The 27,308-nt window shown below is 53.8% G+C and overlaps 2 protein-coding genes and 1 long non-coding RNA gene across 6 annotated transcripts in view; 1 reads left to right on the top strand and 2 right to left on the bottom strand.

Annotated features, from left to right (window-relative positions):
* Positions 1–816: 816 nt before the first annotated feature.
* On the bottom strand, positions 817–2,133 carry ZNRD2 (zinc ribbon domain containing 2). Its single transcript, XM_077759790.1, has 4 exons — positions 2,066–2,133; positions 1,818–1,969; positions 1,601–1,685; positions 817–1,195 (listed from the first exon to the last, which is right to left on the bottom strand). The coding sequence occupies exons 1-4, from the start codon at positions 2,082–2,084 to the stop codon at positions 852–854; spliced, it is 600 nt and encodes a 199-aa protein (XP_077615916.1). The 5' UTR covers positions 2,085–2,133; the 3' UTR covers positions 817–851.
* An 11,391-nt stretch (positions 2,134–13,524) lies between these two features.
* On the bottom strand, positions 13,525–15,839 carry LOC144227864 (uncharacterized). 2 transcript variants are annotated; one of them, XR_013334058.1, is made up of 3 exons: positions 15,637–15,839; positions 13,846–14,009; positions 13,525–13,701 (listed from the first exon to the last, which is right to left on the bottom strand). It is a non-coding gene; the product is annotated as an uncharacterized LOC144227864 (long non-coding RNA). The 2 variants fall into 2 exon arrangements; XR_013334059.1 differs by lacking the exon at positions 15,637–15,839 and adding an exon at positions 15,530–15,591.
* A 3,853-nt stretch (positions 15,840–19,692) lies between these two features.
* The window catches only part of LTBP3 (latent transforming growth factor beta binding protein 3), a 17,209-nt gene continuing 9,593 nt past the window's right edge, over positions 19,693–27,308 (top strand). For all 3 annotated transcript variants that reach the window (XM_077759784.1, XM_077759783.1, XM_077759782.1), the window contains exons 1-11: positions 19,693–19,835; positions 22,777–23,106; positions 23,231–23,433; positions 23,606–23,711; positions 23,887–23,979; positions 24,152–24,274; positions 24,752–24,910; positions 24,997–25,182; positions 25,763–25,779; positions 25,854–25,926; positions 26,100–26,198. In XM_077759784.1, the coding sequence (XP_077615910.1) occupies positions 19,772–19,835; positions 22,777–23,106; positions 23,231–23,433; positions 23,606–23,711; positions 23,887–23,979; positions 24,152–24,274; positions 24,752–24,910; positions 24,997–25,182; positions 25,763–25,779; positions 25,854–25,926; positions 26,100–26,198 (1,453 nt within the window). In that variant the 5' untranslated portion in view covers positions 19,693–19,771. The remainder of the gene's footprint in view (positions 19,836–22,776; positions 23,107–23,230; positions 23,434–23,605; positions 23,712–23,886; positions 23,980–24,151; positions 24,275–24,751; positions 24,911–24,996; positions 25,183–25,762; positions 25,780–25,853; positions 25,927–26,099; positions 26,199–27,308) is intronic.

The following is a 27,308-nucleotide window of genomic DNA, read 5'->3' as shown; positions in this document are numbered from 1 at the left end:
GCCGCCCGCAGGCCCCGCCCCCCGCGGCCCAGCCGGCCGAGCCCAGCCGCCACCCGCAGGCCGCGCTTTGTTCCTTCCCCGACGCCTCCGACTCCGCCCCTGCCCCACCCCCTTCGCACGGGCGGGGCCTCCCTTAAAAGGGCCATGGTGGTGGGACCACTTCTCAGAAAAGCTGAGAAAAGGAAATGGGGCGTCCACTGGAAGGGAGCCAGAAAAGGGGTGCGGGTGACCAAAAGCGGCGAACCGACGCGGTTCTTTTTTTGCTCCTCCCACAACAATATGTTTAATCATTCTGCCCAATTAGAACTGCCAACGGAAGGGATCTAAAAAGAGGGGGTTGGGGGGGGTCAGACTTGGTCCCTACCACCCTGTCCGAGTACCTGGGGTGGGTGTGAGGCGGGGCAGGATGGCGGTATCAGAATGCTCAGGGGAAGGAGAAGATACCAAAGGGGACTGGAACCCCAAACTCTCATTCAAGCATGGGAAATGAGCACTGGCTGGCTGAGGAGGCTCCATGGGCGCGGAGAGGTCCACCCCTCTGCCCTCTGCTTTTGAAGAGGCTTTGGCCTCCTCTTCAGAAAAAAAAAAAAAAGAAAAAGGAAAAAAAAAAAAAAAAGCATCACATAGTCCTCTCCGTCCTCCCTCATTCTGAGCGGGGAAACTAGGCAGAAGAAACAAGCCCAAATAATCTCTCAGGGCATCAAGAAGAGCAGACAGTAGTAGGGTCAGAGGCTAAAGGCAGGAAAAAGGCTCATGGAGGTGGGGCTGGCATGCAACTCAGAACCAGGAAAAGAACAAACCACACAAGAGGACAGATGTTTTTCTAGAGGGTTCTTCTCAGGAGGGGCCTCTTAGTGTTGAAGCTGCCGCAGGCTGCGCAGAGCCTCGGCACAAGCTCGGATTAGGCTACACAGCTGGATGCTAGTCTCCAGGGAGGTGCTAGAGCCCAGCTCAGCCGAGGCCCAGGTCAGCTTCTGCAGGAGGGCCTCCTGCGTGCAGGCCAGGACATCTGCATTTGGAGGCACAGCAGGAGGGGGTGGCCCCTGGGCTGCCTTGAGCCCTGCTGCAGCTCCTTCACAGTGCTCTGGCCGGGGTACTGGGGGCTGAGGGGCCGGCCGAGAGCCCAAGGGGAGCTCGGAGGCAGAGGCAAGCTGGTGTTCCCGAGCTTGGGACAGGGCAGCCTGGGCATTCAGAGCTACAAAAGGAGAAGTGGGGTGGAATGGTCAGGGCGCCTGTCCCCGCTCAGCCCTGAGCCACCTCCTTACTCTTCACTGCTCCTGCTCTTCCTACGATTAAGATGTTTTTCCTGCCCCTCTATTTGGTAACCCATCCATTTTCTTCCTTGTGTCAAAGTTATTGGTGCCCTTGATGCATCTCTCATCCCATCAGGACCATGCCCCGCGGAGCGCAGACTCTCCACAGTGCGTGCACACAGTAGGTGTTTAGTGCTCTTACTGGACGAATGGTCCTCTCTAGAGCCGAAAGGAGAAAGCACCTTGCCTCCGCCCCGCCCGCAGACTCCACTGTCCCCTCTCAAACCTACTGTCCCCGGGCTTCTATGAGCACGCCGCCTCTCCACCAAGCACACTCGACCCCTCACCCGGATTATCTTTATCCACGTCTGAGTCGAGCTCCTGACAAGCCACGCAGTAGATTTTCCGCTGTTTGTCTTGGAGGAGGATCGTCTGGAAGCGGAAAGCACGGGGGCAGGGGTGAGACGCAGGGCCATGGAATCCCGAGGGGAGAGTTGGGGAAGGGCCGTTGAGGCCTGGGCCGCGGCCCCATCCCCGATCCCACCGTGCCGAGTCTCTCCTCACCCCGCAGTCCGCGCACGTCTCCCCCAGCATGCGGTAACCACGCAGCAGGTAGTCGCCCATGAGTCTGGAGATGCGATCCTGTCGCTCCCGTCGCGCTTGCAGAACCTTCGTCTCCGCTTCGGTGGGGGGCTCCCAGGAGAAATCGTCGACTTCTGGCGGAAGAGAGTCACAAGTGACAGAGGGATCTTGCCCGAGCGGGCTGCCTCCTGTATCCCGCAACCACAGGCGCCCGCAGCCCAAGTCCTCACCAGCGCCGTTCAGGGCCATGTTGCCGTTGTCGCCACAAGGCTCGCCGGAAGTGACGTACAAGCAGAGCGCTTTCCACTCGGCTCCGCCCCCTCCACTCAGTCCCAGGATGAGGGCGGAAACGGCACCTCTCAGACGTCAATCTGCCCAGAGTGGGGCGTGGCCGCCGCCGGCGATCCGCTGGCGAGCCCCGCCTCCGGAGGCAGGTCCGCGAACTTGGGGCTGGTTGGGGCGCGGGAGGGGAGCCTCCGGGGTAACGCCGCTCGGGTCGCAGACCCGGAAAGTGGGTGCGCGTGGTCGCCCTTCCTACCCGTCGCAGATGAAGAAGACCGCTTGGCTGGAGAAATCCCCGCTGGCCTCCACCTGCTCTCGGGCGTCCCTTTCCGCACAGGTCGCACCCGGCAGGCTGGGCAGTGGCGTCATCACGACACGCTTGATGAGAACTAGTGGCCCCTGCGCGCGTGTAGAGCCTCTGTACTTCTCACTTCAGCCGGCAAGGCAGGCCAGGCGGGTCGTTCTCCCTTTGTATTCCTTTCAGCCTATTTCAAGACACTGCCACCCCCTTCTGCGTGTCGGAGTTCGGGTCTGCCGACTCCCTTAGCCCCAAGGCCTGGGACTGATGCAAAAATCAGCCCCTAACTTTTGTTGTTGTTGAAGTTTAAGCCCTCAACGGGGCGCCTGGGTGGCTCAGTCGGTTAAGCGTTGGACTTCTGCTCAGGTCACGATCTCAAAGTTGTGGGTTCGAGCCCCGCGTCTGGCTCTGTGCTGACAGCTGAGTCTGGAGCCTCTGGGATTCGGTGTCTCCCTCTCTGCTCCTCCCCCTCTCGCGCTCCATCTCTCTCTCAAAAATAAATAAACGTTAAAAAAAAAAAGCTTAAGCCCCCAAAACTCTGGCTGAGTGAATAGCGCTGAACTGGGCACGCACAAGTGCTGGTCCAGCGGCTGCGAGAGGTTCCCAACAGATGGTGAGGCTCAGGGACCTAATTGTTTTGACAGTAATGTTTTATTTTGTTTTTTAAGTGGGTCTCTGTAAAAATGACTCGTGCTCCCTGGACATTGATCTTGATTTTCCCCTGTCTCCTGCATTCTTTTTCTTTATATATTCTCTCCTTTATTAGATTTAGAAAAGCCAGCCAGACAGGGCAGACAGTGGTCCCCAGATGTGCAGCCTGAAGGGCCTTACGGCTCTACACCAGGGCAGGGGAGAAGGAGCTAGGATTTAGACCCCCATAATTTAATCGGCAACTTCCTTCTTTTTTTTTTTATTAAATACNCGACGCGGGGCCCGAACCCACGAACCGCAAGATCATGACCTAAGCGAAAGTTGGACGCTTAACCAACTAAGCCACCCAGGCGCCCCAATTAAATATTTTTTAATGTTATATTTATTTCTGAGAGAGAGAGAGTGAGCAGGGGAGGGTCAGAGAGAGGGAGACACAGAATTGGAAACAGGCTCCAGGCTCTGAGCTGGCTGTTAGCACAGAGCCCGACGCGGGGCTTGAACCCACGAACTGTGAGATCATGACCTGAGCCAAAGTCGGATGCTTAACTGACTGAGCCACCCAGGCGCCCAGCAACTTCCTTCTTTGACGACACAGCACATGCTTCTGCAGTCTTACCTGAAGATTGAGTGCTGTCCTCTAGGTCCCATCTTCCTTCTACATAGACTCCCTGGAACTGCCATTTTCTGATCCTTGCTGCCGCCTGCTTACTCAGAGAGCCCTGTGCCCCTCTTCACTCTCTCCATCTACCAGCAGCCTCTTAGGCAATCGCGCTCCGGACTCGGAGCCTGACGCGAGGTCAGTTCTGCCAAGCTGACTAGAGAAACCCTTGGACTCTGTCTGCACAGACCCTCCAGACCCATCCGCTTCAGCTCCCAGCCCCGTCCTAAACTCATCTCATGCGCATGGCCAGCCTCCCCTCAACAGCTTAGTCTTCCGGGCACGAACTAAGCCCCTGGCACTCATCCTCTTGTTTAATCCCTTTCGTTTACTCCTCATGACAGCCTTATCCAGAAGGTACTACCGTTATCCCCACTCTACAGAACAGGAAGCAATAACGCTTAAAAAATATTTTATAACATTTATTCAGTTTTGAGAGACAGAGCACAAGCCGGGGAGGGGCAGAGATTGAGGGAGACCCAGAATCCCAAGCAGGCTCCAGGCTCTGAGCTGTCAGCACAGAGCCCGACACGGGGCTCAAACCCACGAACTATAAGATCATGACCTGAGCCGAAGTTGGATGCTCAACTGACTGAGCCAGCCAGGCGCCCCAACAATAATGCTTTTAAGACATAAAATCAGAGGGTGCCTGGTGCTCAGTTGGTTAAGCGTCCAACTTCAGCTCAGGTCATGATCTCACAGTTGGTGAGTTCGAGCCCCGCGTCGGGCTCTGTGCTGACAGCTCAGAGCCTGGAGCCTGCTTCAGATTCTGTGTCTCCCTCTCTCTCTCTGCCCCTCCCCTGTTTGCTCTCTGTCTGTCTCTCTTGAAAATAAATAAATATTTTAAAAAAGACATGTCATATTGCTCTTTTGGTCAAAACCTTCTGGCATCTCCCCGTCACACCTAGACAAAAAGCCAAAGTCCTTACTATGGTCTCCAAAGTCCTACGAATCTGGCTCCTGCCCCCGCACCTCTTCCCACTCTCCCTGCATCCCCTCTCTCCCGTTACTCCAGGGAATTCCCATCACCTTCCTCTCCTCAGAGCCCCTCCATGCCTCAAGTTGTGCAGGAGGGTGGACAAGGCACTGGCCTGGAATCAGGTAGGCCTGGGTTTGATCCTGGGTCCTCTGCTTACTGCCTGTGTCACCAGGAGTAATTCACTTCATTTCTCTGGACTTCCAGTCCCTCATCTGTGAAACTGGGTCAGTTATCCCTACTTGGCAGGGTTGCTGTGGGGATTTAGTGAGATGGGAGGAGAGAGGTGGTAGGAGACAATTGTCTCCCAGCCTCTCACACGAAGGCAGGTTTACCGAGCAGAGACACTCCCTTTATGCCGAGCTATCTTTCCCAGGATGCTTATATAGTGACCAGCCTTGGACAAAGAGCCTCTAGAGCAAAGGGCGGGCATACTTACTGCCCATTATAAAATATGGCCCAAGCTCAGAGTTCCTCTACCGTAACACAACTCACCCTGTGTGTAGGCATCCACATGAATTCACCTGAATTGCACTGATGGGACTTGGGGGTAAGAGGAAGTGACAAATATGCTCACGTTCATACCACTTGCTGTGCTGTGATGAAGTCCTTTATCTCTGGCCCAGAGGCCTCATGTCTTCTGCCAGTATCCCTGAAATTGTGTCACCCTGTTTATTTGAAAGTGGGGTGAAATGAGAGACCTTTCACAGTTCTTGACTGTTCTGGCACTGAGGATGAGGTTCTGACAGAGGCACAGTTTTCTGTAAGAGGATCTCACGGGTTGATGAGCACGTGTTGACGGAAGGCCAAGGGAATCAGCAGAGCGCGTGTTGACCAATTTGTATCATCAGTCAATCAATAAACGGCACTCGACTTTATTTCCTGTTCACAAGAACGAGTCAGGGAGGCAGTTGCAGGTGGAGTACCTGGAAGTAAGTTCAAAGTCAGCTACCAGACATTGCTCAGGTTGTTGCTAAGTCTCCTCTCCCCGGTGGGACCGGGGATGGAGGGATAATCGCTCCCAGTCCAGCAGTCAGCCTCGGGTCTGTCCCATTGTAACCAGTACTAAAACTCACTTTCGACATACGGAAGTTTCCATCCCCTTTCAGAGAGCACATACACACTAAACGTGAATGGAGGGAAATTTATTACCACTATGGACAAAAGTCAAAGGAATCATGAGAATTTTGCTGGCACACTTGGGAGATGAGGGGAAGGACATGTGATGCTTGTTAAGAAGAAGTGGACCCTCTTACAGCTTGGCCCTTCCTACCTCTGTCATGCCAATCTTATGCCCATTCCAAGATGATGGTGAAAGGCCTCAGTTTTGTTTCTTTTTTTCTTTTTTCCAGTGAGTCTTAGCTGCTATATCAGAGCTTTATCCCACTCAAGAAGATTCTCTTGAGACAGACAAACTCCCTTAGAAAACCACAGATGGGGGCGCCTGGGTGGCTTAGTCGGTTAAGTGTCCGACTTTCACTTAGGTCATGATCTCACGGTTCGTGGGTTCGAGCCCCGCGTCGGGCTCTGTGCTGACTGCCAGCTCAGGGCCCGGAGCCTGTTTCAGAGTCTGTGTCTCCCTCTCTCTCTGACCCTTCCCTGCTCATGCTGTCTCTCTCTCTCTCTCCTAGAAATAAATAAAACATTAAAAAATAATAAAAAAAAAAGAAAACCACAGATGAGGCATTGATTGCTTTTTTGGGTTCTTATTATCTTAGTGTGGGTTCACAGTGCTGCTACAGGTGACCAAAAGAAACCTGGATAAATTCTTGTGATCAGCTCCAATGCCCTAGAAAACATCCTAGCCCTTACATTAAAACCAGGGGGAAAACAAGATCTTATTATCACAATGAAACTGAAATAGCTTCCATCAAGGTAGTTTCCTTTAAAAGGACAGCCGTGCAAATCAAGCCCAAGTACTAACAGACATCTACAGAATACCCCAACCAAGAATAGCAGAATGCATATTCTTCTCGAGTGTATATGGAACATTCTCTAGAAGAGGCCATGAGGTAAATCAACAAGTTTCAGCAAATGTAAAGGGGTTGAAATCAGAGAGTATGTTCTCAGACCACAGTGCAATGAAATTACCAATAACAGAAGGAAATTTAGGAAATTCACAAATATGTGGAAATTAAACAACATACTCTAAAATGACTAATGAGTCATAGAAGAAAGCACATGGGAGAAAAAAAATCACATGGGAAATTAGAAACTACTTTAAGATTTATGAAAACAAAATCACAGCGTACCAAGATGCAGCCAAAGCAGTGCTTAGAGGGAAATCTATAGTTGTAAAATCTTATTTAAAAAAAAATTTTAAATGTTTATTTATTTTTGAGAGAGAGAGAGACAGAGTGCAGGCAAGGGAAGGGCAGAGATAGAGGGAGATAGAGAATCGAAGCAGGCTCCAGGTCCTGAGCTGTCAGCACAGAGCCCAACGCGGGGCCCAAACTCACAAGCAAGCCATGAGATCATGACCTGAGCCGAAGTCAGACACTTAACTGACTGAGCCACCCAGACACCCCTAAAATCTTAAATTTAAGAAGAAAAAAAAGATCTAAAATCAATAGCCTAAACTTCCACCTTAAGAAAATAGAAAAAGAGGGGCACCTGGGTGGGTTTGAGGCCCGTGTCAGGCTCTGTGCTGACAGCTCAGAGCCTGGAGCCTGCTTTGGATTCTATCTCCCTCTCTCTCTGTCCCTCCCTCACTTGCGCTCTGTCTCTCTCTCTCTCAAAACTAAATAAGTATTTAAAAATTGAAAGAAAAAGAAAACAGAAAAAGAAGAACAAACTAAACCCAAAGCAAGCAAAGGAAAGCTATATAGTAAAGATTAGAGAAAATCAACTAATCTACATATTAGTTCATCGAAAAGATCAACAGAATTGACAAACCTTTAGCTGGACTGACCAACTCAAGCACAGGTTAGCCAAAGGGTATGAACCTCGCAGCTGCAGCCAGAAAGCAAAGTGGCTGTGGTTGCTATGTCAAGGATAGGTAGGTAGAAATGTGAGGCAGAAAATGTCAGTGATAGTAACCCTGCCGTCCAATAGAGGGCTTCGCAGGGCAATGCTTTCAGCTAACGGTGGAAACCAATCATGGCTGATCAATCTATTTCACTTCTGTAGATGCCCAGGCTATGGGCCATTCTCTAAGGAAACTGACAAGAATCAAGCTGTTGATCCATCCTGCGTTGCCCAGATTGTCTCCGTTTCTTCCTGGATCTTTCATTATACCAGATGTGGCAACATGTCCACCATCATAGAGTGGGCACAAAGTAAAAGGCTCTATGCTTCTCATGCAGAGGCCACCACCCCATGCCAAACTTCATATTCCTGCTGAACGTTTATCTGTCTGTCCTACGGCGAGGGTGGCCGCTGTGTATATAGTGTTACCCCTGTTTACTCTCGAGGAATTGAATACATAGAAACTTTACTCCTTCTCGGGTCTATCGGCGGTGCCTTTTTCAGGTTACGGTGGTGCTGCACCAGTCCAGTACACTTGGGCCACACCATTGTGTTTTGTTTTTTTAAAAAAAACATTTATTTATTATTGAAAGACAGAGACAAACACAGCATGAGTGGGGGAGGGACAGAGAGAGAGGGAGACACAGAATCCGAAGCAGCCTCCAGGCTCTGAGCTGTCAGCACAGAGCCCGATGTGCGGCTCGAACTCACAAACTGTGAGACCATGACCTGAGGGGAAGTCGGANGAGAGAGAGAGACAGCATGAGCAGGGGAGGGTCAGAGAGAAAGGGAGACACAGAATCTGAAACAGGCTCCAGGCTCTGAGCTAGCTTCAGCACAGAGCCGGACGCAGGGCTTGAACCCATGAACTGTGAGATCATGACCTGAGCCGAAGTCGGATGCTTAACCGACTGAGCCACCCAGGCGCCCCCCTTTCCAGATGATTTGTAGTCTAGCAACAGTGCAACTTTTATCCCCAAAGCCACTCAACAGTGGGCTGATAGTCTAGGGATTTGGTGGCCCTTCCATGCTATCATCCACAGGCAGGTGGCACTGTTGAGTGTTGAAAATAAATTTCTCAAAAATAAATGTAAAAAGATGGAGGTGGGGGGAAGGGGAAGGGAGGTGATGGGCATGGAGGAGGGCACTTGTGGGGATGAGCACTGGGTATTATATGGAAACCAACTTGACAATGAACTATTTTTAAAAAAATAAATAAATTCAGAAAACATGCAACTCTTGGCTCTTGGGGTCATGAGTTCAAGCCCCGTGGTGGAAGTAGAGTTTACTTAAAAAGTAATAAACCTAAAAATAGCTCCAGCCCTCCCTCCGGGTCCACATAACTCAGTACAACAGTTCAATCACTGAATGTGGCTGTCCCTGGGATGGGACCATCTCCCCTTGGCTATGTCCTTTGTAATGATCAGGAGGAGATGGGTGGAGTTTAGATAGACCAGATTTAAAAAGTCACTGGGGCACCTGGCTGTGGCTGGCTCAGTTGGTAGAACATGCCACTCTTGACTCAGGGTTGTGAGTTTGAACCCCATGTTGGGTGTAAATCTTTAGAAAATAAAAAATAAAAAATTCAGGGTTCTACACTCACCGTTCCTGGACATATGATTCTTCATTTCCCGTAACACTAGCCCCAGCCTGGCTGGTGCATCTCCCGGGCAGCAGTTCAAAGGGGACCTAGAAGATTTACACTGAATTGTGGCTCAACCCCCTGGGTTCTCTTGCTGGACAGATGTGGTCCTGGATCGTGAGAAGAGCTAGAGTGCTTGGTGGGTACGCCTCTCTCTTTGAGTCCCCAGCAGTGACCCACATGTGCCCTGGGGGACATAATGAGGCCCTGTAAGTTTTATAAAAATGTCCTTGAGGGGCGCCTAGGTGGCTTAGTCGGTTAAGCGTCCGACTTTCGCTTAGGTCATGATCTCGCGGTTCGTGGGTTCGAGCCCCGCGTCGGGCTCTGTGCTGACTGCCAGCTCAGAGCCTGGAGCCTGTTTCAGTCTGTGACTCCCTCTCTCTCTGACCCTCCCCTGCTCACGCTCTCTCTCTCTCTCCTAGAAATAAATAAAACATTAAAAAATTAAAAAAATAAATAAATAAAAATGTCCTTGTCCTTCCTGCACCGGACGCTTCCATATGAAAGGTGTCTGTAGGGAATGAATGATCGGGAAAAGGTGAAGTTCTGGCTACTGGTACAAAATAGATTGATTTTGTAACAATGGAAGTAAAACAACCGCCTCGGCAGCTGGGGAAGGAGCACCGCAGACACAGGAGACATGAAGGAGAGACATTGATGATCTTCGTCTTTCCAACCCAGCTGGAGCCTCTCTTACTAAAGAAAACATCCTGGTCCAATGCATGCAAACTGTCACAAGTGCCTGAAATGTAACTGACGTCTGGGTCTGTTATCCTCCACTCAACAGCTTTGACCTTGGTTTGATTGCCATTCTGCTTAAGCCGAGAGACTGCAATCAGCAGGCGGTAGCCTCAGCTCCTCTGCTTCCTAGACGAGTCACCTGCCAACACCGGCATCTCCAGGTGTTTCTCATCCCCAATCCTGCAGCCATCGTCACTCAGAGATTCCCTGAGGTAGATGAATCCCGTCTGGCTGGCAGCATGGACAACCCAAACAGCGTGAGCCCTCAGTCAGTCCCTCCAAAAACAAAGGCTAGACTCAATTATTTGACTTGGACTAGTATCGCTAAGGCTACTAGCTTGTGGAGAAGCTACATTGGAGGCACTGTCCATTGTGCTCCCCAACTGATGTGGGTCCCACTTGGGGGGGGGTGCCAGGTTTCTTCCCAGAAGCACCATGTCCACCCTTGAGACTGTACAATTTGTGTGGAAGTCAAATATCAACTTGCCTCTTCCTTGAAAACAGGATGACTTGAAATTTATCTGACTTTAGTTGAAGAAATCCGTGGCACCCCCTTGGCCTAGAAGGCTTTTAGGAGAGTTTTAAATCACTAACTAATGTTGCTGTGGATGATAGAATTTCCCTGGACTTCTTCCTTGCCAGCCACGGCAGAGTCTGTGCAACTGTGAGATATTCTGCTGTATCTACCTAGGTTAAAACTTCTGGTTAAGTGGAAAGGTTGATACAGAGAGCTAAGAAGCAAGGAACCTGGCTTTTTTTTTTTTTTTTTTTAAAGCAGGCTTCACACCCAGCATGGAGCCTGATGTGGGGCTTGAACTCAAGACCCTGAGACCAAGACCTGAACTGGGGGAGGGGACGCGCTTGGGTAGCTCAGTCAGTTAGGTGTCCAACTTCAGCTCAGGTCATGATCTCATGGTTCATGAGTTTGAGTCCCTCATCGGGCTCTGTGTTGACAGCTCGGAGCCTGCAGGCTGCTTCGGACTCTGCTCCCTCATTCTTTGCCCCTCTCCCACTCACGCTCTGTCTCTCTCTCAAAAAAAAATAAACATTAAAAAAAAAAGACCTGAACCCAGATCAAGAGTCAGATGATCAGCTGGTCCCCCCACAAGCTCGCTTTTTAAGGGAGATCTGATGCTTTATGAATTTGTTGAACTAGGACCCTGAAGGGCATGGTTGAGGTTGAGGTCAGTACTATAAATCGGCCTCATTCTGCTGCTTGAATTCCTGATGAGAGAAGCCTTAAGTAATGCTGTGTGGGACAAATTGAACAGATTTGGTCCCAGACTCTGTTGATCAGATTTGCGAATGGTATGGTACACTCATGGGAAAATCTGCCCAAATCAAACACAGTTCAGAAACGAGGATTGGTTATTATCGCAAAATAGTTCTCCAGGAGTCTCTTAAGTTTCTGCACATTTTGCAAGAGAGGGCCTTTCTCCCTTGTCCTGGACTCCTCTCAAGGATGTTGGTAGAGTGAGCAGCCATGGAAGAGAAGATGGAGACAATGTCTCCTCCAGAGCAAAGGAGACATGCTTGCTAGCCATTAGAAATGATTTGGGTTCATAAAGAAGGTACACACACACACACACACACACACACACACAATGGAATACTACGCAGCAATGAAAAAGAATGACATCTTGCCACTTGCAACAGTGTGGATGGAACTGAAGGGTATTGCGCTAAGTGAGATAAGTCAGTCAGAGAAAGACAGACATGTTTTCACTCATATGTGGAATTTGAGAAACTTAACAGAACACCATGGGGGAAGGGAAGGGAAAAATAAGTTACAAACAGAGAGGGAGCCAAACCATAAGAGACCTTTAAGTACACCAACTAACCTTTGGCAAAATAGGAAAGAATATCCAATGGAATAAAGACAGTCTCTTCAGCAAATAATGCTCGGAAAACTGGACAGCGACATGCAGAAAAATGAAGCTGGACCACTTTCTTACACCACACACAAAAGCAAACTCAAAATGGATGAAAGACCTAAATGTAAGACAGGAAGCCATCAAAATCCTAGAGGAGAAAGCAGGCAAAAATCTCTTTGACCTTGGCCGCAGCAACTTCTTACTCAACACATCTCCAGAGGCAAGGGAAACAAAAACAAAAATGAACTATTGGGACTTCATCAAAATAAAAATTTTGTGTTTTCCTTCTGCACAGCGAAGGAAACAGCAAAACTAAAAGGCAACTGACAGAATGGGAGAAGGTATTTGCAACGGACATATCAGATAGAGGGTTAGTATCCAAAATCTATAAAGAACTTCTGAAACTCCACACCCAAAAAACAAATAACCCAGTGAAGAAATGGGCGAAAGTCATGAAAAGACACTTCCCCAAAGAGGACCTCCAGATGGCCAACCAACACATGAAAAAATGTTCAACATCACTCATCATCAGGGAAACACAAATCAAAAACCACAATGGGATACCACCTCACACCAGTCAGAATGGCTACTAACGTTAACACTTAGGCAACAAAAGACGTTGGTGAGGATGTGGAGAAAGAGAATCTCTTTTGCACTGCTGGTGGGAATGCAAATTGGTGCAGCCACTCTGGAAAACAGTATGGAGGCTCCTCAAAAACTTAAACATAGAACTACCCTATGACCCAGCAATTGCACTACTGGGTATTTATCCAAACAATACAGGTGTGCGGTTTCGAAGGAGTACATGCACCTCAATGTTCATAGCAGCGCCCTCAACAATAGCCAAAGTATGGAAAGAGCCCAAATGTCCATCAACAGATGAATGGATAAAGAAGCTGTGCTATAGATATATACAGTGGAGTATTACTCAGCAATCAAAAAGAATCTTGCCATGTGGACAGAACTAGAGGGTATCACGCTAAGAGAAATCAGTTGGTTGGAGAAAGACAAATATCATATGACTTCATGCTTATGAGGAATTTAGAATATAAAACAGATGAACATAAGGGAAGGGAAGCAAAAAATATATATATAAATAGGGTGGGGGACAAAACATAAGAGACTCTTAAATATAGAGAACAAACAGAGGGTTCCTCCTAGAGGGGCTGTGGGAGGAGGGATGGGCTAAATGGGTAAGGGCCATTAAGGAATGTACTCCGGAAATTATTGTTGCACTAGATGCTAGCTAACTTGGATATAAATAAATAAATAAATAAGAGAGACTCTTAAGTACAGAGAACAAACTGAGGGTTGATGGGGTGGGGGGGCAGGGAAAATGGGTGATGGGCATTGAGGAGGGCACTTGTTGGGATGAGCACCGGGTGTTGTATGTAAGGGATGAATCACAGGAAGCTACTCCTGAAGCCAAGAGTACACTGTATATGCCGTACATTAGCAAACTTGACAATAAATTATATTAAAGAAAAGGAAAGAAGAGAAAAAATATTTGGGTTCTCTAAATTTAGAGTCCTCTCCATAATGCAATCCACTGTGTGGATGCCACCTCCATGGGACTTAGGGACAAGGAGACTAATGTCAATAGGCTGATGATCACACTGTTTACTGTGCCATGAGTAATGAAGTCCTTTGTCTCTGATCCAAGAATCTCGTGTCTTCTGCCAGCATGCACAAAACAATGGTGGGGTCACTTCTTAGTCTGCACGTAGAGGGCAATCTCAGCCCCTTCCCAGTCCTTGACAGGGGTACAGAGAAGATCCTAGAAAAGCTGGTGGTAAAGCTTATTCACAGTAGCCATGGTAGGCAGGCCAGCTGTCTGGGAAGCAGTGGGGTTGGACTCTTTCAGACCCTCACCAAAGAATCTATCACACTGTCATGTAGCCAGCCCAACATCTGTCCCTACCTGTGGCACTGTTGACATGGCAGTCGTTAGGTCCGTTCCTCAGTGGTAGCAAACACCGTGGTGGCAGATATACTCACACAACTCAATGACAGCCACCAGTGACTGCCTCATTTGGAGGTCAGGTTCACATGGTACCAAGCGGTCTATGCTGAATAGCTGTGACGCTGAAAAACATAATTTATGTTATTGTATTTTCACACTAACAGACACCCAAAATGGGTCATCTTCTCTTCTTGTTTTTCACTGCAAGGTTAATTAACCTGAAATTTCTGTGGAATAAGAAATGGCAAGATGATACAGTGATAAAAATACTACTACTCAACTTTTGGTGTGTGTTTTCTTTGGAGCGGGCACTATGCTGACGGCTTTTCACAAACTATCTCACTTAATGCTCAGGAGAACCCTGTGAGTTAGGTCTTTTCATCATCTCTACTTTACAGATGAGGAAACTGAGGCTTGGACAAGTTAAGAGTTTTCTCCACAATCACTCTGCGGGGATGTGATAGGGCTGGGACTCCATCCAGGCAGTGCACCTCTAGAGCCTGATCCTTGGTGGGCTTTCCCTGTGTTTGAAAGGTACAGAGGGTTGGGGCGCCTGGGTGGCTCAGTCAGTTAAATGTCCGACTTCGGCTCAGGTCATGATCTCACAGTTCGTGGGTTCGAGCCCCACGTCGGGCTCTGTGCTGACAGCCAGCTCAAAGCCTGGAGCCTGTTTCCAATTCTGTGTCTCCCTCTCTCTGACCCTCCCCTATTCGGGCGCTCTCTCTCTCTCTCAGAAATAAATAAAACATTAAAAAATTTTTAAAACCTGAAAGGTGCAGAGGGGTAGCAGGGCCAAGATCCTGTCCTATTGATCAAGCATGAAGAAAGGTTCATTTTATTTTCCAGTCCCATCCCTTTGTCACAGTATGTGGCACACAGGAGGGACTCAGTGAAAGCCACTCTTAACCCAAGTGTCTTTGGAGAGAGATGCTTCAGGGCAGAAGGGTCCCTTCCAGGCCTCTGAAACTTCCCACCCTCACCTTCAGAACTGATGAACAGCTCCCCCCCCACCCCCCAGAGCTACGCCTTTTTTCAGAGCCTAGAAGCTTCCTAAAGACACTCAGAACTCCAAAGGTGGCACAGAGCCCCTCTACCAGTGGTAGTACCCACCTCCCCACAAGCAGCCCATCATGGTTCCCAGACTCCGTATACTGAGTACTTATTACATGCAGCACCCACTAAGGGTTTCCTAAATGCCAGCTCATTGGAATCCCTGTTTAATAGTGAGGAAATTAAGACATAGAGAAATTGAAGAGTTTTCCCAGTTCCCATAGTTGGTACAAGATGCAGCCAGAAAAATCTAAGGGCAGAAAACCACCGCTGTGCCCACTGCCTCCTGAAATATAACTTCCTTAGGCAGGCTGCTGCTCTCCTGTCCCGCCATTCCCCTAATGAGGCATTGGGAGCCCTGGGTTTGAGTCCTGGCTCTGCTGTTGACTGGCGGTGTGAACTTGGCCAAGTCCCTTGCCTTCTCTGGGCCTCGAGAATCCCCTCCACACAGAGCCTTCCCTACCATTTAAGTAGGTCTGCACAAAAAAAAAAAAAAAAAAAGCAGGTCTGCACATTTCCCGGGCCTGGGTCCCCTGCTTCATGGTTCTCCTACCTCAGTGGAGCTAGTCCGTGCCCTCAGGGCCCCACGCACCTGTCTTTAGGCCATTTCTTGGGACCCTTCTCCTTCCTCCCTCCTAAGAGCACCTGTGTATGTTTCCGATCAGACAGGCTTGAGTTCAGTTCCCACACTTGACTCACCTGATGACCCGAGTCTAATTGTTTCATCTTTCAAAGCCTCAGTATCCGCCTTTGGGGGCTCCCTGGGAGGATGTAATAATGTCACAGTGGAAAGCGCATGGTAAATGATGGCTTGCGGCTCACTCCGTTTAGCCAGTCAACAAACTTCAGCACCTTTTGTGTCCCGGGCCCTGTTGGGATCTGGACACAAAGGTGTGCCTTCCTGGGATGGCTGGGAGACAGAAAATAAAGAAGTAAACACACCTATATGGAAGAATGTCTCAGGGGTGACTGGGTGGCTCAGTGGGTTGAGCATCCGACTCTTGATTTCAGCTCAGGTCATGATCTCACCCAGTCGGGCTCTGCGCTGATATCACAGAGCCTGCTTAGGATTCTCTCTGCCTCTGTCTCTCTGCCCCCACCCTGCTCATGCTTGGGTGCTCTTGCTCTCAAAATAAATAAATAAACATGAAGAAAAAGAAGAAGGTTTCAGGCTGGGGTGAATACCAGCAGGAAACAAATAGGTGATGGGAATCAGAGAGCCAGGGGTGGCTGTTTTAGAAAAAAACGTAAAGAAGTGCCTCCTAGAGCCCCCACCCCCTTCCCTGCAGAGTCAAGAACTCAGCAACTCTGAGGCACAGAGGACCTTGTGGGTCCAGAGAGCAAAGGGAAGCCACTGGAGGCTTTTTAAGCAGGGCAGTAGCATGGTTGGAATCAGTTTTTGGTTTTTTTAAGTTTATTTATTTTGAGAGAGCGCGCATGCGCATGAGAGCACGCACGGGAGGAAGAGAGAGTTCCAAGTAGGCTCCGTGCTGAGAGTGCAGAGCCCAAAGCAGGGCGTCAGATTCTAGATTTTGGCTTGGGTCATGATCTCACAGTTTGTGGGTTCGAGCCCAGCATCGGGCTCTGCACTGATGGTGCTGAGCCTGCTTGGGATTTTCTCTCCCCGCCCCACCCCAGCCCTACTCCACTCTCTCTCTTTCTCAAAATGAACAAACTTACAAAAAAAGGAGGGGGGGGCGACTCTGGCACCAGGTAGAAGAGGAACCAGGGCAGGCGGAAGTGGCAGCGGGGAGACCTGTTAGGCAGCAGAAACAATCTGGAATGACTGAAAAGGTCATGGTCTCCTCGGACTGAAGGAGAACTCTCTAGGAGGTACGGAAGCACGCTGGTGGGTTCTGGGGAGGCAGGATGGCTGGCTGTAACGACACAGGAGATGCGCCCAGACAGCGGGCAGACCCCAAGAGCCGGACTGTCGAAGTCTGCCCTGCTGGTCCACTCTGCCTCCTTGTCCTCCTGGCTCCGTGGCCAATCTCATGTGCTGAGGCTCCCCCTGGGGCCCCCTGCCCGCAGGCCTCCTTCGGGGTTCAGCCTCTCCGAGGCCCGGCTGGACAAGAGGAGACTAGAGTAATATTGCCTCAGCCCAGCCCCCTCCCTGCAGGCAGGCAGCAGGTGGACTGGTGGCCAGGCCTTTGCAGGCCACAGCTCCCTCTCCTGTGGCTCCAGGCTGAGGTTAGTCTGGCAGGAGCCCCTCCCCGCCCCGCCCCCTGCCCTTCAGCCTTCAGCGGCCAGGGCTTCCCTCATTCCCTCTGCTGCCCCTGGTGGTCTCCTTGCCCTCCATCAATGGTCCCTCCCATCCAGGCCCCTCAATCAGCCACACAAGGGTGCCCTCTGTTCCCTGCTGGCTCCCCACTGAGCTTAAGGAGTCTGGTGATGACGGCAGAGAATAACATTTACTGAGCACCCAGAATGTGCCTGGTACTGGGCTAGGTGCTTGCTTTCACTGCCCGAAGTCACTGCGTCCCCTCAGCAGCCCCTGAAGAAGGGCTGTCACCACCCCATCCTGCTCTCAGCAGCAGGCGACACTGCTGGCTACACACTCCTCCCAAAACCACTCCTCACCTTTTCCCAGTCGTGTCCCTGGTTTTCCTCCGTGCTCCCTCCTGCTGCCCTGTCTGACTCCTCTCCGACCTGGGAGTGGGGGCCTCCCTGCTTCCCCCAGGGCTCTGTTCTCTCCCAGGCTGAGCCCATCCTTTCCCATGGCCATCGATGCCCCTGTATGCGAGGGACCCCAAGACTATGTTTTCGGGCCAGACCTTCTGTCTGAGCTCTAGACCCCTGGGCTGAGATGTCTCTCTTTGGATGATACAAGCATCTCAAACTCAGCAAGCCCCAAACAGAGCTCCAGGTTCTTCCCCGCATCTCCCTCTCCTCCGCCACCTTCCTCCCCACCCGCGGGCTCAGGCCAGACACCCGGAGCCGTTCGTGCCACCTGCCTGTCGGGTACCCGCCACTTACCCAGTGTCTAGATTCCCCCTCCCAAATACATCTCCGCTGTGTCCAAGCTATCAGCAATTGCCCTGGTACAATCTCACTGCAGTGACAATAAAACCCAAATTCCTCGCGGTGGCCTCCCACATCCACGTTCTCTCCCACTTTGCACCTTTTTGCTTGCCTTCTTTTAGTTCCTAGAAGAACTGAATCTCTCTCCCCTCCCATCCCCCAGCCCTGCATGCCCTCTGTCCATCCCTGCCCTCAATCCCTCAGGCCTCCTGCGGGCCTCCCTCCCGCTTGGCTGGCTTTACACGTGGCCCTGAATTCCTGTTCCTCTTCCAGCTTTCGGCTTAGAAGTCCCTCTGTCAGAGGGGCTTCCTGGACCTCTGGGTCCCACCACACTCTTGCTCTTCTCTGTCACAGCACCGGCAGGCCTCTATTGTAGCCACAGTCATGTGTCAATTGACGACTTGTCACGTGTCAGTTTCCTCCTCTACAGAGGCTCCAGGAAGGCAGGGATTGGTCCTATACCTTAGCAAGAGCTTGGTACGCGGTGGGTTCCCAGTTTGTTGAATGAATAGATCCCCATTTCACAGGTGAGAAGACTGAGGCTTGGAGAGATGAAGACTCCGACCGTGGTTTGTTCGTGCTGTGTTCCAAGGGGAGCCACAGCCTGCTCTCAATAGGGGAGGGTCAGGTTCAGATGAGTATGAGGAAAAAATGACTACGACCCGCTCAGCCCTGAACCCGGCAGGTGGTAAGCACTCACTACTATTCCCTGCCTCGGTGAGTGATCTGAGCCCTGCGGGAGGGTGGGGCTGTCTCTCACATCCCCTGAGGACACGGCCTCATCCCATCCCTGGGGCACCAGGCCGCAGGAACAGGTCAGAGCCCACTGAGCACTTCGGGCAGTCCCTCCAAAGCTGTCCAAAGAAATCCATCCTCCAAGTAAAAACCATGAGTTTCTCGGACAGGTGTTCCTGGAGGCAAGCTCCTGAACCCCCTCCCCTCGGTCAGACTGCCCCACCCCCACCCCCAGTGCCCAACAGGAGAGGGTTTGGTGTGGCTCTGACTTGGCAGTGTGCTGCTCAGGTTACCCTGGTCACACCCACCCCCTGCTGCGATCTGTGTCAGACACCGAGTCCTGGGGTCTCCTGGCCAGGCCCTCGGCATGGTGGGGGCCCTGGGACACTGCAGTCCTCCAGGGCCCGCTTTCCAGACCGGTGGACACGCCTGGCTCCTCGGGGGCTTTACCAAACCCAAGGCCCCTCCTCGGCCCCTGCCAACGCCTGCCCTGGGGCCCTGCTGTGCCCCTCCCCAGCCCCCTGGGCCCTCAAGCAGCACCCCCCTCCTCCCGGCTGTTAGCCTGGGAAGAGGGCCAGGCCCTGAGCTCAGACCTTGGCGATTCCAGAGTGTCTGAGGCCCAGAGCCAGCCCCGCCAGCCCGGCCAGACAAGGCGAAGGGGGTGGGGGCAGGGTGGGCACCAGGAAGACATTGGGGGGGTGAGGAGCGGTGTTGGCAGGGAAGCCGGGCCTCCGGCTTGGGTCTATCTGCCTCTCTTCCGGACCCTCACGGAGGCCCTGGCCAAAGGGTGCCCTCTCCTGGAGCCCCCTCCTCAGAGGGGAGTGGAGCGGCACTAATGAGAAGTGACTCTGGGGTGGTGAGCCCCCTACGTGCGCAAGGGAGGCTGGGAAAGGGCCGAGAGGCCTGGGGTTCCAGCCCCACCTGGCCGCCCGGCGGCCGCGTGACCCGGCCAGGCCCGAATTCCTCCCCCAGCCTCGGTTTCCCGCTCNNGATCTTCAAGGTGGTCTTTGCGCCGGTGATCTGCAAGCGGACCTGTCTCAAGGGCCAGTGTCGGGACAGTTGTCAGCAGGGCTCCAACATGACGCTCATCGGAGAGAACGGCCACAGCACCGATACGCTCACGGGCTCCGGCTTCCGCGTGGGTGAGGGCCCGCGGGCACGGGTGGGGGGCGCGGGACGGCAGGCAGCAGGACAAACGCGGGCTGCCCGGTGGAGTAGGGTGTATGCCACTGGGGGCCCGGGGTGCGGAATGCAGAGCTCTGGGGGCCTGGGGCCCAGGGGACACGAGCAGCTTGGGAGGCTGGAGTCCTGCCGCCACAGCTGGAGCGCTGCGTGGACCAGGGCTTCACAGCTTTGGGTCAAGGTCGAGGCCTAAGGTGTGCAGTCATGCTGGGGTCCTGCAAGACACAGGCCTCTGGGAGAGTGCTGGGTTCTGAGAGGGAGTCAGGGTCAGCACCCAGGGGCTTCTGAGGGGTGTGCGCTGGGGCCAGGAGGTCTCCGAGAAGGGGTAAAGACTCCCCCAAGAAACAGAATTGCTGGAAGAAACAGGAAAAGCCTTTTCAAAATGTCTAAGGTAGGGCCTGCCAGGGGTGGACACCTGCATGCTCCGGGGGGAGGAGCCAAGGGCAGGGCTGGGGGTGAAGAAGTTAGATATTGGCAAGGTCTTGGAGGGGAGGGGTGCTGGGGCCTAACAGGTGGAGGGCAGGCCTGGAGGTGGGGGCTGTTGTCCTCAGTCCGTCTTTTTCCTGGCCCCCCCTCTGTGTCTCCCCCGGAAGCTCTCAGGAGCTCTGCCTCCGAGTCTCCCCTCCCCAACAACCCCCCATGACTCCCCAGTTCCACTTGGAGCCTACCCCTTCCTCCGCATCTGTCTTCAAAGGGCAAGGCCTGGGGCTCAGCTCTCCTCCCCGCAAGGCCCTGTGGGCCAGGCTGGGGGAGGTGTCCCAGCAGTAATTACCCTCCTGGACAGGGTAATTAGGCCGGGCCCAGGATGGCACCAGCGAAACGGCCCCTCTTACACATTCCTATACTCAACATCCCGACGGGCAGACCCAAGGAACCCCGCCGATGTGGTTCACAGTTCTCATGAGATGTGCGTGTGTGCGTGCGCATGCATGGACTTTGGAGCGGCACTCTGATTAATTACATGTTTCTTTGTGTTGTCCTGAGTGTCTGTCTCCAGTCACTATGGGAGTGTTTCTGTGAGCTTGTGTTGGTGCCAGAATGAGTGTGTGTGTGTGTGTGTGTGTGAGAGAGAGAGAGAGAGAGGGAGAGAGAGAGAGGAGATGACCATGCATGTGAGTATATATGGGCCCAGCCTCCCAGACCCCCTGGCCATCCTGCCCGGGCTGCTGGTCTCCATCTGTGCTGCCCACATCCCCCAGGCTCAGAGCCCAGGCCACAGTGGGCGGGTGTCATTGAGAGGTCACCCTCACCGCTATGGGTGACTCACTGGGAGGCAGGAAGGAGAGGATCCTACCTCCCCCAGCCCAGGACACACCCCTTCTGCCCTGAGAGTCCGGACAGGCTGGGCTGGGCTGGGCTGCTCGTAGCCAGGCCCTAATGGCCGTGGACGTGGGTTGGCCCTCTGAGGCCCTGCAGGTGTCCGGGAGAGCATCAGCTCCATCTTTCCATCCTGGGAAGTGAGGGCAGCCATGCGCAGGCAGGAGAGGGGCTGGGGCTGGTGTGTGAGCTCAGGGCCCCAAGGCTGGATGTGGGATGTGAGTGTGTGTGACAGAAAAGACATAGGTCCCAGCCTGCCACTCAGTCAGTCCTTCAGTCATCCCCCCCACCCCGAACTTCCTCTGGGACCCAGAGCTGAGGCAGACGCAGCCCTACCCTCCAAAACACTCTTCATCGTGTCGGAGACAGACAAAAATATAACCAAGTCAAGTGCCAGGCAGAGCTGGGCAGAGGGTGATAACTCAGGAGAGGGAACAGAGGTGGGGCGGGGATATGAGGAAAAGCTCCCAGGAGGAGAAACTGAGGCTGGAAGGATAATATTTGAATATGTAGAGGTGGGGGGGGACAGGGCCCCAAGGGAGGGGATGGCATAAATAAAGCCATGGAGGCAGGAGATGTGACACATTTGTAGGAGGAGGGAGAGGGGCCCTGGGGCATGGGGTGCATGTGGAAAGAGCAGAAGGGGATGGACTTAAAGAAGGTTCATTCTGGGCCACGGAGAGCCTTAAATGCTTGTGCAAGGAAGCAAGGAGTAGGCCGGGGCTTTGCCTGAGGCGCATTTCTCCGGGGGTGCGGGCTGTGGACAGGCAGGAAGCCAGGGAGGAGTATGGGTGGCAAGGCGCAGGGCACCAGAGGGGCAGAGGGCATGGCGGGGAGGGAGATGGACTCATGAGACGGTACAGAGGCCGGAACTGGGTGGAGTGGGGCCGGAGAGACGGAGCCCTTGGCTGACTGGGATTCCCCAGTGGAAGTCCAAAGTCGGGGGGCGGGGGGAGAAGGATGCTGATTCCCAACAGTGTCCCCTGGGTGGAGGTGCCCAAGAGACGTCCCAGAGAGGTTAGAGGTGTGGGCCCCGGGGTGTCAAGGCAAAGGGAGGGAGGGAGGGGCGAACGCAGAGGGTTGAGGTCTGAATGGGGAGAATTTGAAAAAGGAGGACCCGCCACATAGAGATCACATTCCCAGGAAGGTTTGGAGGAAAATCCAGAGGAGAAAAAGGCCGCTCCATCACCATGATCGTCGTCACCATTTGCTACTACTTATTAAAGCCCCTCAGCGTGCAGGGCACTGAGCTAAGCTTCGGTACAGACATTCCCTCATTTAATAGACACAACAGACAGCCCTGTAGACCAGGACACCGAAGCACAGGGCTCAGGGCCACACAGCTGGCGCGTGGCCTCCTAGCTAGGAGTTGAGTACAGGACTTAAGACTCCAGAAGCCAACATGGGGAGAAGAGCCATAGAGCAGTTTCCATGTGGTCCCAAACCCAGCTTCCCAAGGAGGACAGAGCCAGTGGGTGGCAAGGAGGTAGCGAGGAGGGAAAGATACAGGATGTGGGTGAGGGATCAGGCCTGGGGGCTGGGAGGGCCGGTGGGCCTGGTTCCTGACCCGCCTCCCCTCCCCAGTGGTGTGCCCTCTGCCCTGCATGAACGGCGGCCAGTGTTCCTCCCGAAACCAGTGCCTGTGTCCCCCGGACTTCACCGGTCGCTTCTGCCAGGTGCCCGCTGGAGGAGCTGGCGGGGTCACCGGCGGCGCAGGCCCTGGGCTTGGCCGGGCTGGGGCCCTGTCCACAGGCGCGCTTCCACCGCTGGCGCCAGAAAGCGAGTCTGTGGCCAGCAAGCACGCCATCTACGCGGTCCAGGTGATCGCTGATCCGCCAGGGCCCGGGGAGGGGCCCCCTGCCCAGCATGCAGCCTTCCTGGTGCCCCTCGGGCCGGGACAGATCTCAGCGGAAGGTACCGGACCACGGGCAGACCCGGGGTGGCCGAAGTGGGCGGACACCAGGGTGGTGGGACCAGGATGAGCAACCGCAACCCGTGGTGCGGGGCAGCCCTGAAGCCACCGTGCCCCGCCCCCCAGTGCAGGCCCCGCCCCCCGTGGTGAACGTGCGCGTGCACCATCCGCCTGATGCCTCGGTCCAAGTTCACCGCATCGAGGGGCCAAACGCCGAGGGCCCAGCCCCCTCGCAGCACCTGCTGCCACACCCTAAGCCCCAGCACCCCCGGCCACCCACCCAGAAGCCCCTGGGCCGCTGCTTCCAGGACACCCTGCCCAAGCAGCCTGTGAGTGAATCCACAGTCCACCTGGACTTCGGTCTCTCAGGGTTGTCCTGTCCCAGCTAAACGGGGATTGCACAAAACGGGGGTCCACGGGCTGAGAGGAGAGGAAAAGGGCCTGGGGAGGGCAGCTGCGTGGGGCTGGGCGCCCTGTGACCCCAGTCCCAACTTCCACTAGTGCGGCAGTAACCCCCTCCCCGGCCTCACCAAGCAGGAAGACTGCTGTGGGAGCATCGGCACCGCCTGGGGCCAGAGCAAGTGCCACAAGTGCCCCCAGCTGCAGTGTGAGTGCCTGGGCTCGGGGACACCCGTATACCTCTTCCTGTCCTGCAGGGGGAGGACCCCGCGGGTGCAGCCTGAGCCTCTCCGTGCCCACCGAATTCCTCTCAGCGTCCCCCTCTGCTCCTCCGCATTGCCCTCCTTTCGCCCCTCCCCTGCCACGCTCTCCTCTCTCTGCAGACACAGGGGTGCAGAAACCAGGACCTGTACGTGGGGAGGTGGGCGCCGACTGCCCCCAGGGCTACAAGCGACTCAACAGCACCCATTGTCAGGGTACGGCCAGCCAGGAGACTCTCTGGGCTGGAGGGGCAAGCCAGTGGTCGCTGGGGGAGGCCCCAAGGTGACTGAGGGAGGAGGCGGGACTGGGGCAGGACCCTGAGGGTCTTGGAGGAGCTTGCTGTCACCCTGTGGCCCCAGACTAGGGGGATCACATTCCTGTTCACAGACATCAACGAGTGCGCGATGCCAGGCATGTGTCGCCATGGTGACTGCCTCAACAACCCTGGCTCCTATCGCTGCGTCTGCCCACCTGGCCATAGCTTGGGCCCCTCCCGAACGCAGTGCATTGGTGAGAATGAGGGCTCAGGTCCCTGGGAGGTCACAAGGTGTGGCCCTCCAAGCAGCAAGGATCAGAGGGCACAGTGGGATCAAGGCTTGATTGCAGGAGGATCAAGGCCCAGGGCTGATAGGATCAGGGATAAGTGGGGTCAGGAGTCACGTGAGATCTGGTTAGAGATCACATGAGGCCAGGGACTATCTAGAGTGAGGGTCGTATGAGATCATGGGCTTGATGGGGAGGAGGGATAAAGCCTAGAGCATCTAGAATCAGGGGTCAGTGGGGTCAGCGGTCACAGAGATTTCCGGGGGCACATGAGGTCAGAGAAACACAGGTTCCGGGATCACATGAATTCACGGTCACCTGAGGTCAGAGGCCACATGAGGATCTGGTTGTCTGGGCCAGAGAGGCAAGGTCTGGGGCAGCTTGGAAGAGGGACATGGGCAGCCATCGGCCCCCGATGTCCATGCCTGCCACTGGCCCTTGCAGCGGACAAGCCAGAGGAGAAGAGCCTGTGCTTCCGCCTGGTGAGCCCTGAGCACCAGTGCCAGCACCCCCTGACCACGCGCCTCACCCGCCAGCTCTGCTGCTGCAGCGTCGGCAAGGCCTGGGGTGCGAGGTGCCAGCGCTGCCCGGCCGATGGCACTGGTGAGCCTGGGGCATGTGGGGCGAAGGGGCCGTCCATGTGCCTGTCCAGGCGACACTCACCTCTCTGCCCCTCCCTCTGGCCGCAGCTGCCTTCAAGGAGATCTGTCCAGCTGGGAAGGGGTACCACATCCTCACTTCCCACCAGACCCTCACCATTCAGGGCGAAAGTGACTTTTCCCTCTTCCTGCACCCTGATGGGCCACCCAAGCCCCAGCAGCTGCCTGAGAGCCCCAGCCGGGCCCCGCCACCCGAGGACACGGAGGAAGAGCGAGGTCTGGCCTGACCCTTTCCGTTCCCTGACAGATGATGAACGAACGCCTTAGACCTGATCCCTTGACTCCTGATCCACAGATGCGATCTCAGAGTGTATCCTCCCCCTCCTAATCCTTGACTTCACCGCTGACCCACAGAGCTGACGCTCTTGTCCCTAACCAAGGTTGTGACTGCAGGATTTAACCCCTGATTGACAGGATCTGACCACCCATTGCCCTGCAGATCTATTCCTCTGACGCTGGAACCCCTTTGATTTCCAAACCAGGGCACTGATCTGTTCCAAATGCTGTCCCTAGATCTGACCTCCTGTCTCCTGGACCCAAGGAGTTGACCCTAGCTATAACCACCTAAACCTTGCTCAATAACCCCAGGACTTTGACCAACCACCGCTCCCCATACCGGTTCCCCGATCCCTGACACAAATGCCCCCTGACTTGAGGATCTAACTCTTGACACCTGACCCAGAGACATGATTGTTGAACTCCTAAGAGACCCTAACCACAAACACCGACTGCCAATCCCAGTCCTAACTCCCTCTTCCCAGCCCTGCGCTAATGGCCCCATCTTATTCCCTTTTAGGGGTGAGCACGGACTCAGTGAGTATGAGAGCCCAGGTGGGAGGAGCGGGGAAGCTAAGGAGACAGAGGGCTCATGTGGCTGTCCCTCACAGCCAGTGATGGAGGAACAATCAGCACAGCAGAGCCACCCGACCGCCACCACGTCTCCAGCCAGGCCCTACCCTGGTGAGCTGGGCCCTGCAGGAGCTAGTCCTCAAGTACTGTCACTGGGGGTGGTTGACAGCTTAGCTGTCCGGGGATAGTGAAGCTGGGTGTGAAGTCCCAGCCACTGGCCTGCCCGGAGGGGGCGGCTCTCCCATCTTCCACAGCCCCTGATGGGCATACACTGCTGCCTACAGAGTTGATCTCCAGGCCTTCGCCTCCCACTGTGCGCTGGTTCCTGCCAGACCTGCCCCCTTCCCGCAGTGCAGTGGAGATTGCTCCTACCCAGGTCACAGGTAAGACCTGGCCACATAGGCCATGTCCTGGAGAGGCCACGTCCCTGGCTTCATTTCCGCCCTCCATTACCACCCCCTCCCCCCATCATTCCTGAGCTCTTACCCTTCTCCTGGGCTTCCTGTGCACCTGGCCCTGGCCCTGGGCTGGGCTCTGGGGAGGCCTTGGTGTGCAACCTTGAATGATCCGGGTATTGTGGCGGTTGCCCAGTCTGAAGGTGCTTATTCATTCATTCAACAAATATTTATTGAGCACCTGTTATGTGCCGGACACTCTTTAGGTGCTGAGGATACAGTAGTAAGCAAAAGACAAAAATCCCCTGTTCTCGCACAGTAAACAGAAAACAGATCAGTAACTAAAAATCTAGGGTGTCTCATAAATGCCATGAAAAAACAGAGAAGGAGAGAAGTCTGGGGATTGTGATAATATGTAGGGTGGCAATAACAGAAGGCTAGCAGGGCTTTAAAGAGTGTTAGAAATTAATGAGAAGGAGTGGGGAAGGAATGGGTGTGCAGGTTGGGAAAACGGACGTTCCAAGTGAAGTTTAGGCAAAGGCACAGACACATGAAACACTGGTGGGGGAGGGAAAACCACACACGGCCTGGGGTTTCTGAACCGAGGGAGGGCCGATGCATGGAGCCTTGTTCAGAGCCTTGGGTTTGATCCCAGAGGCTGTGGGAAGTGTCTGCGGGGTTTGGGGCATCATGATAATTGCTAGCTATGGCTGAGCGATTGCCTTGTGCCAGGCACTGACCGGCGAGTTTTACGGACTAAATATCATTTAACTTTCTCATACTCCCAAAGTGAGCCCAGGTAGCTTCATCTTCCAGATGAGAAAACAGGCTCAGGTTCGGCATCTTGCCCCGCAGATCACACATCTGAGCCAGATTCAAGCCCAAGTCTGTGTGGACTCCAAAGCCAAGGGGGCCACCAGCCCGATTGAAATCTAGGAGGCTACAGGCTAGGACAAGGCAGTGACAGCCCCCGGGGGCTGTGGGAGTGTGGGGGAAGAGTCACCTGGGAGGCTTCTCAGAGGAGAGGAAGGTGTAGGGAGAGAAACTCTAGGCAAAAAGAGCAGCCCACCACGTGTGTTTGGTTGGGCAGAGTTCAGG

Source organism: Crocuta crocuta, unplaced genomic scaffold (genome assembly GCF_008692635.1).
Source record: "Crocuta crocuta isolate KB4526 unplaced genomic scaffold, BGI_CrCroc_1.0 scaffold53, whole genome shotgun sequence".
NCBI classification, from domain to species: domain Eukaryota; kingdom Metazoa; phylum Chordata; class Mammalia; order Carnivora; family Hyaenidae; genus Crocuta; species Crocuta crocuta.
Note: the sequence above shows the minus strand (reverse complement) of the source record. Positions and strands in the feature narration are given on the sequence as shown.

What these genes read in the sequence shown, in the direction of transcription:
- ZNRD2 (XM_077759790.1), bottom strand. An exon ending in AGACGTGCGCGGACTGCGGG is followed by an intron (nt 1,686 to 1,817) that starts GTGAGGAGAGAC and finishes TTCCGCTTCCAG; the next exon opens with ACGATCCTCCTCCAAGACAA. An exon ending in CGTGGATAAAGATAATCCGG is followed by an intron (nt 1,196 to 1,600) that starts GTGAGGGGTCGA and finishes CTCCTTTTGTAG; the next exon opens with CTCTGAATGCCCAGGCTGCC.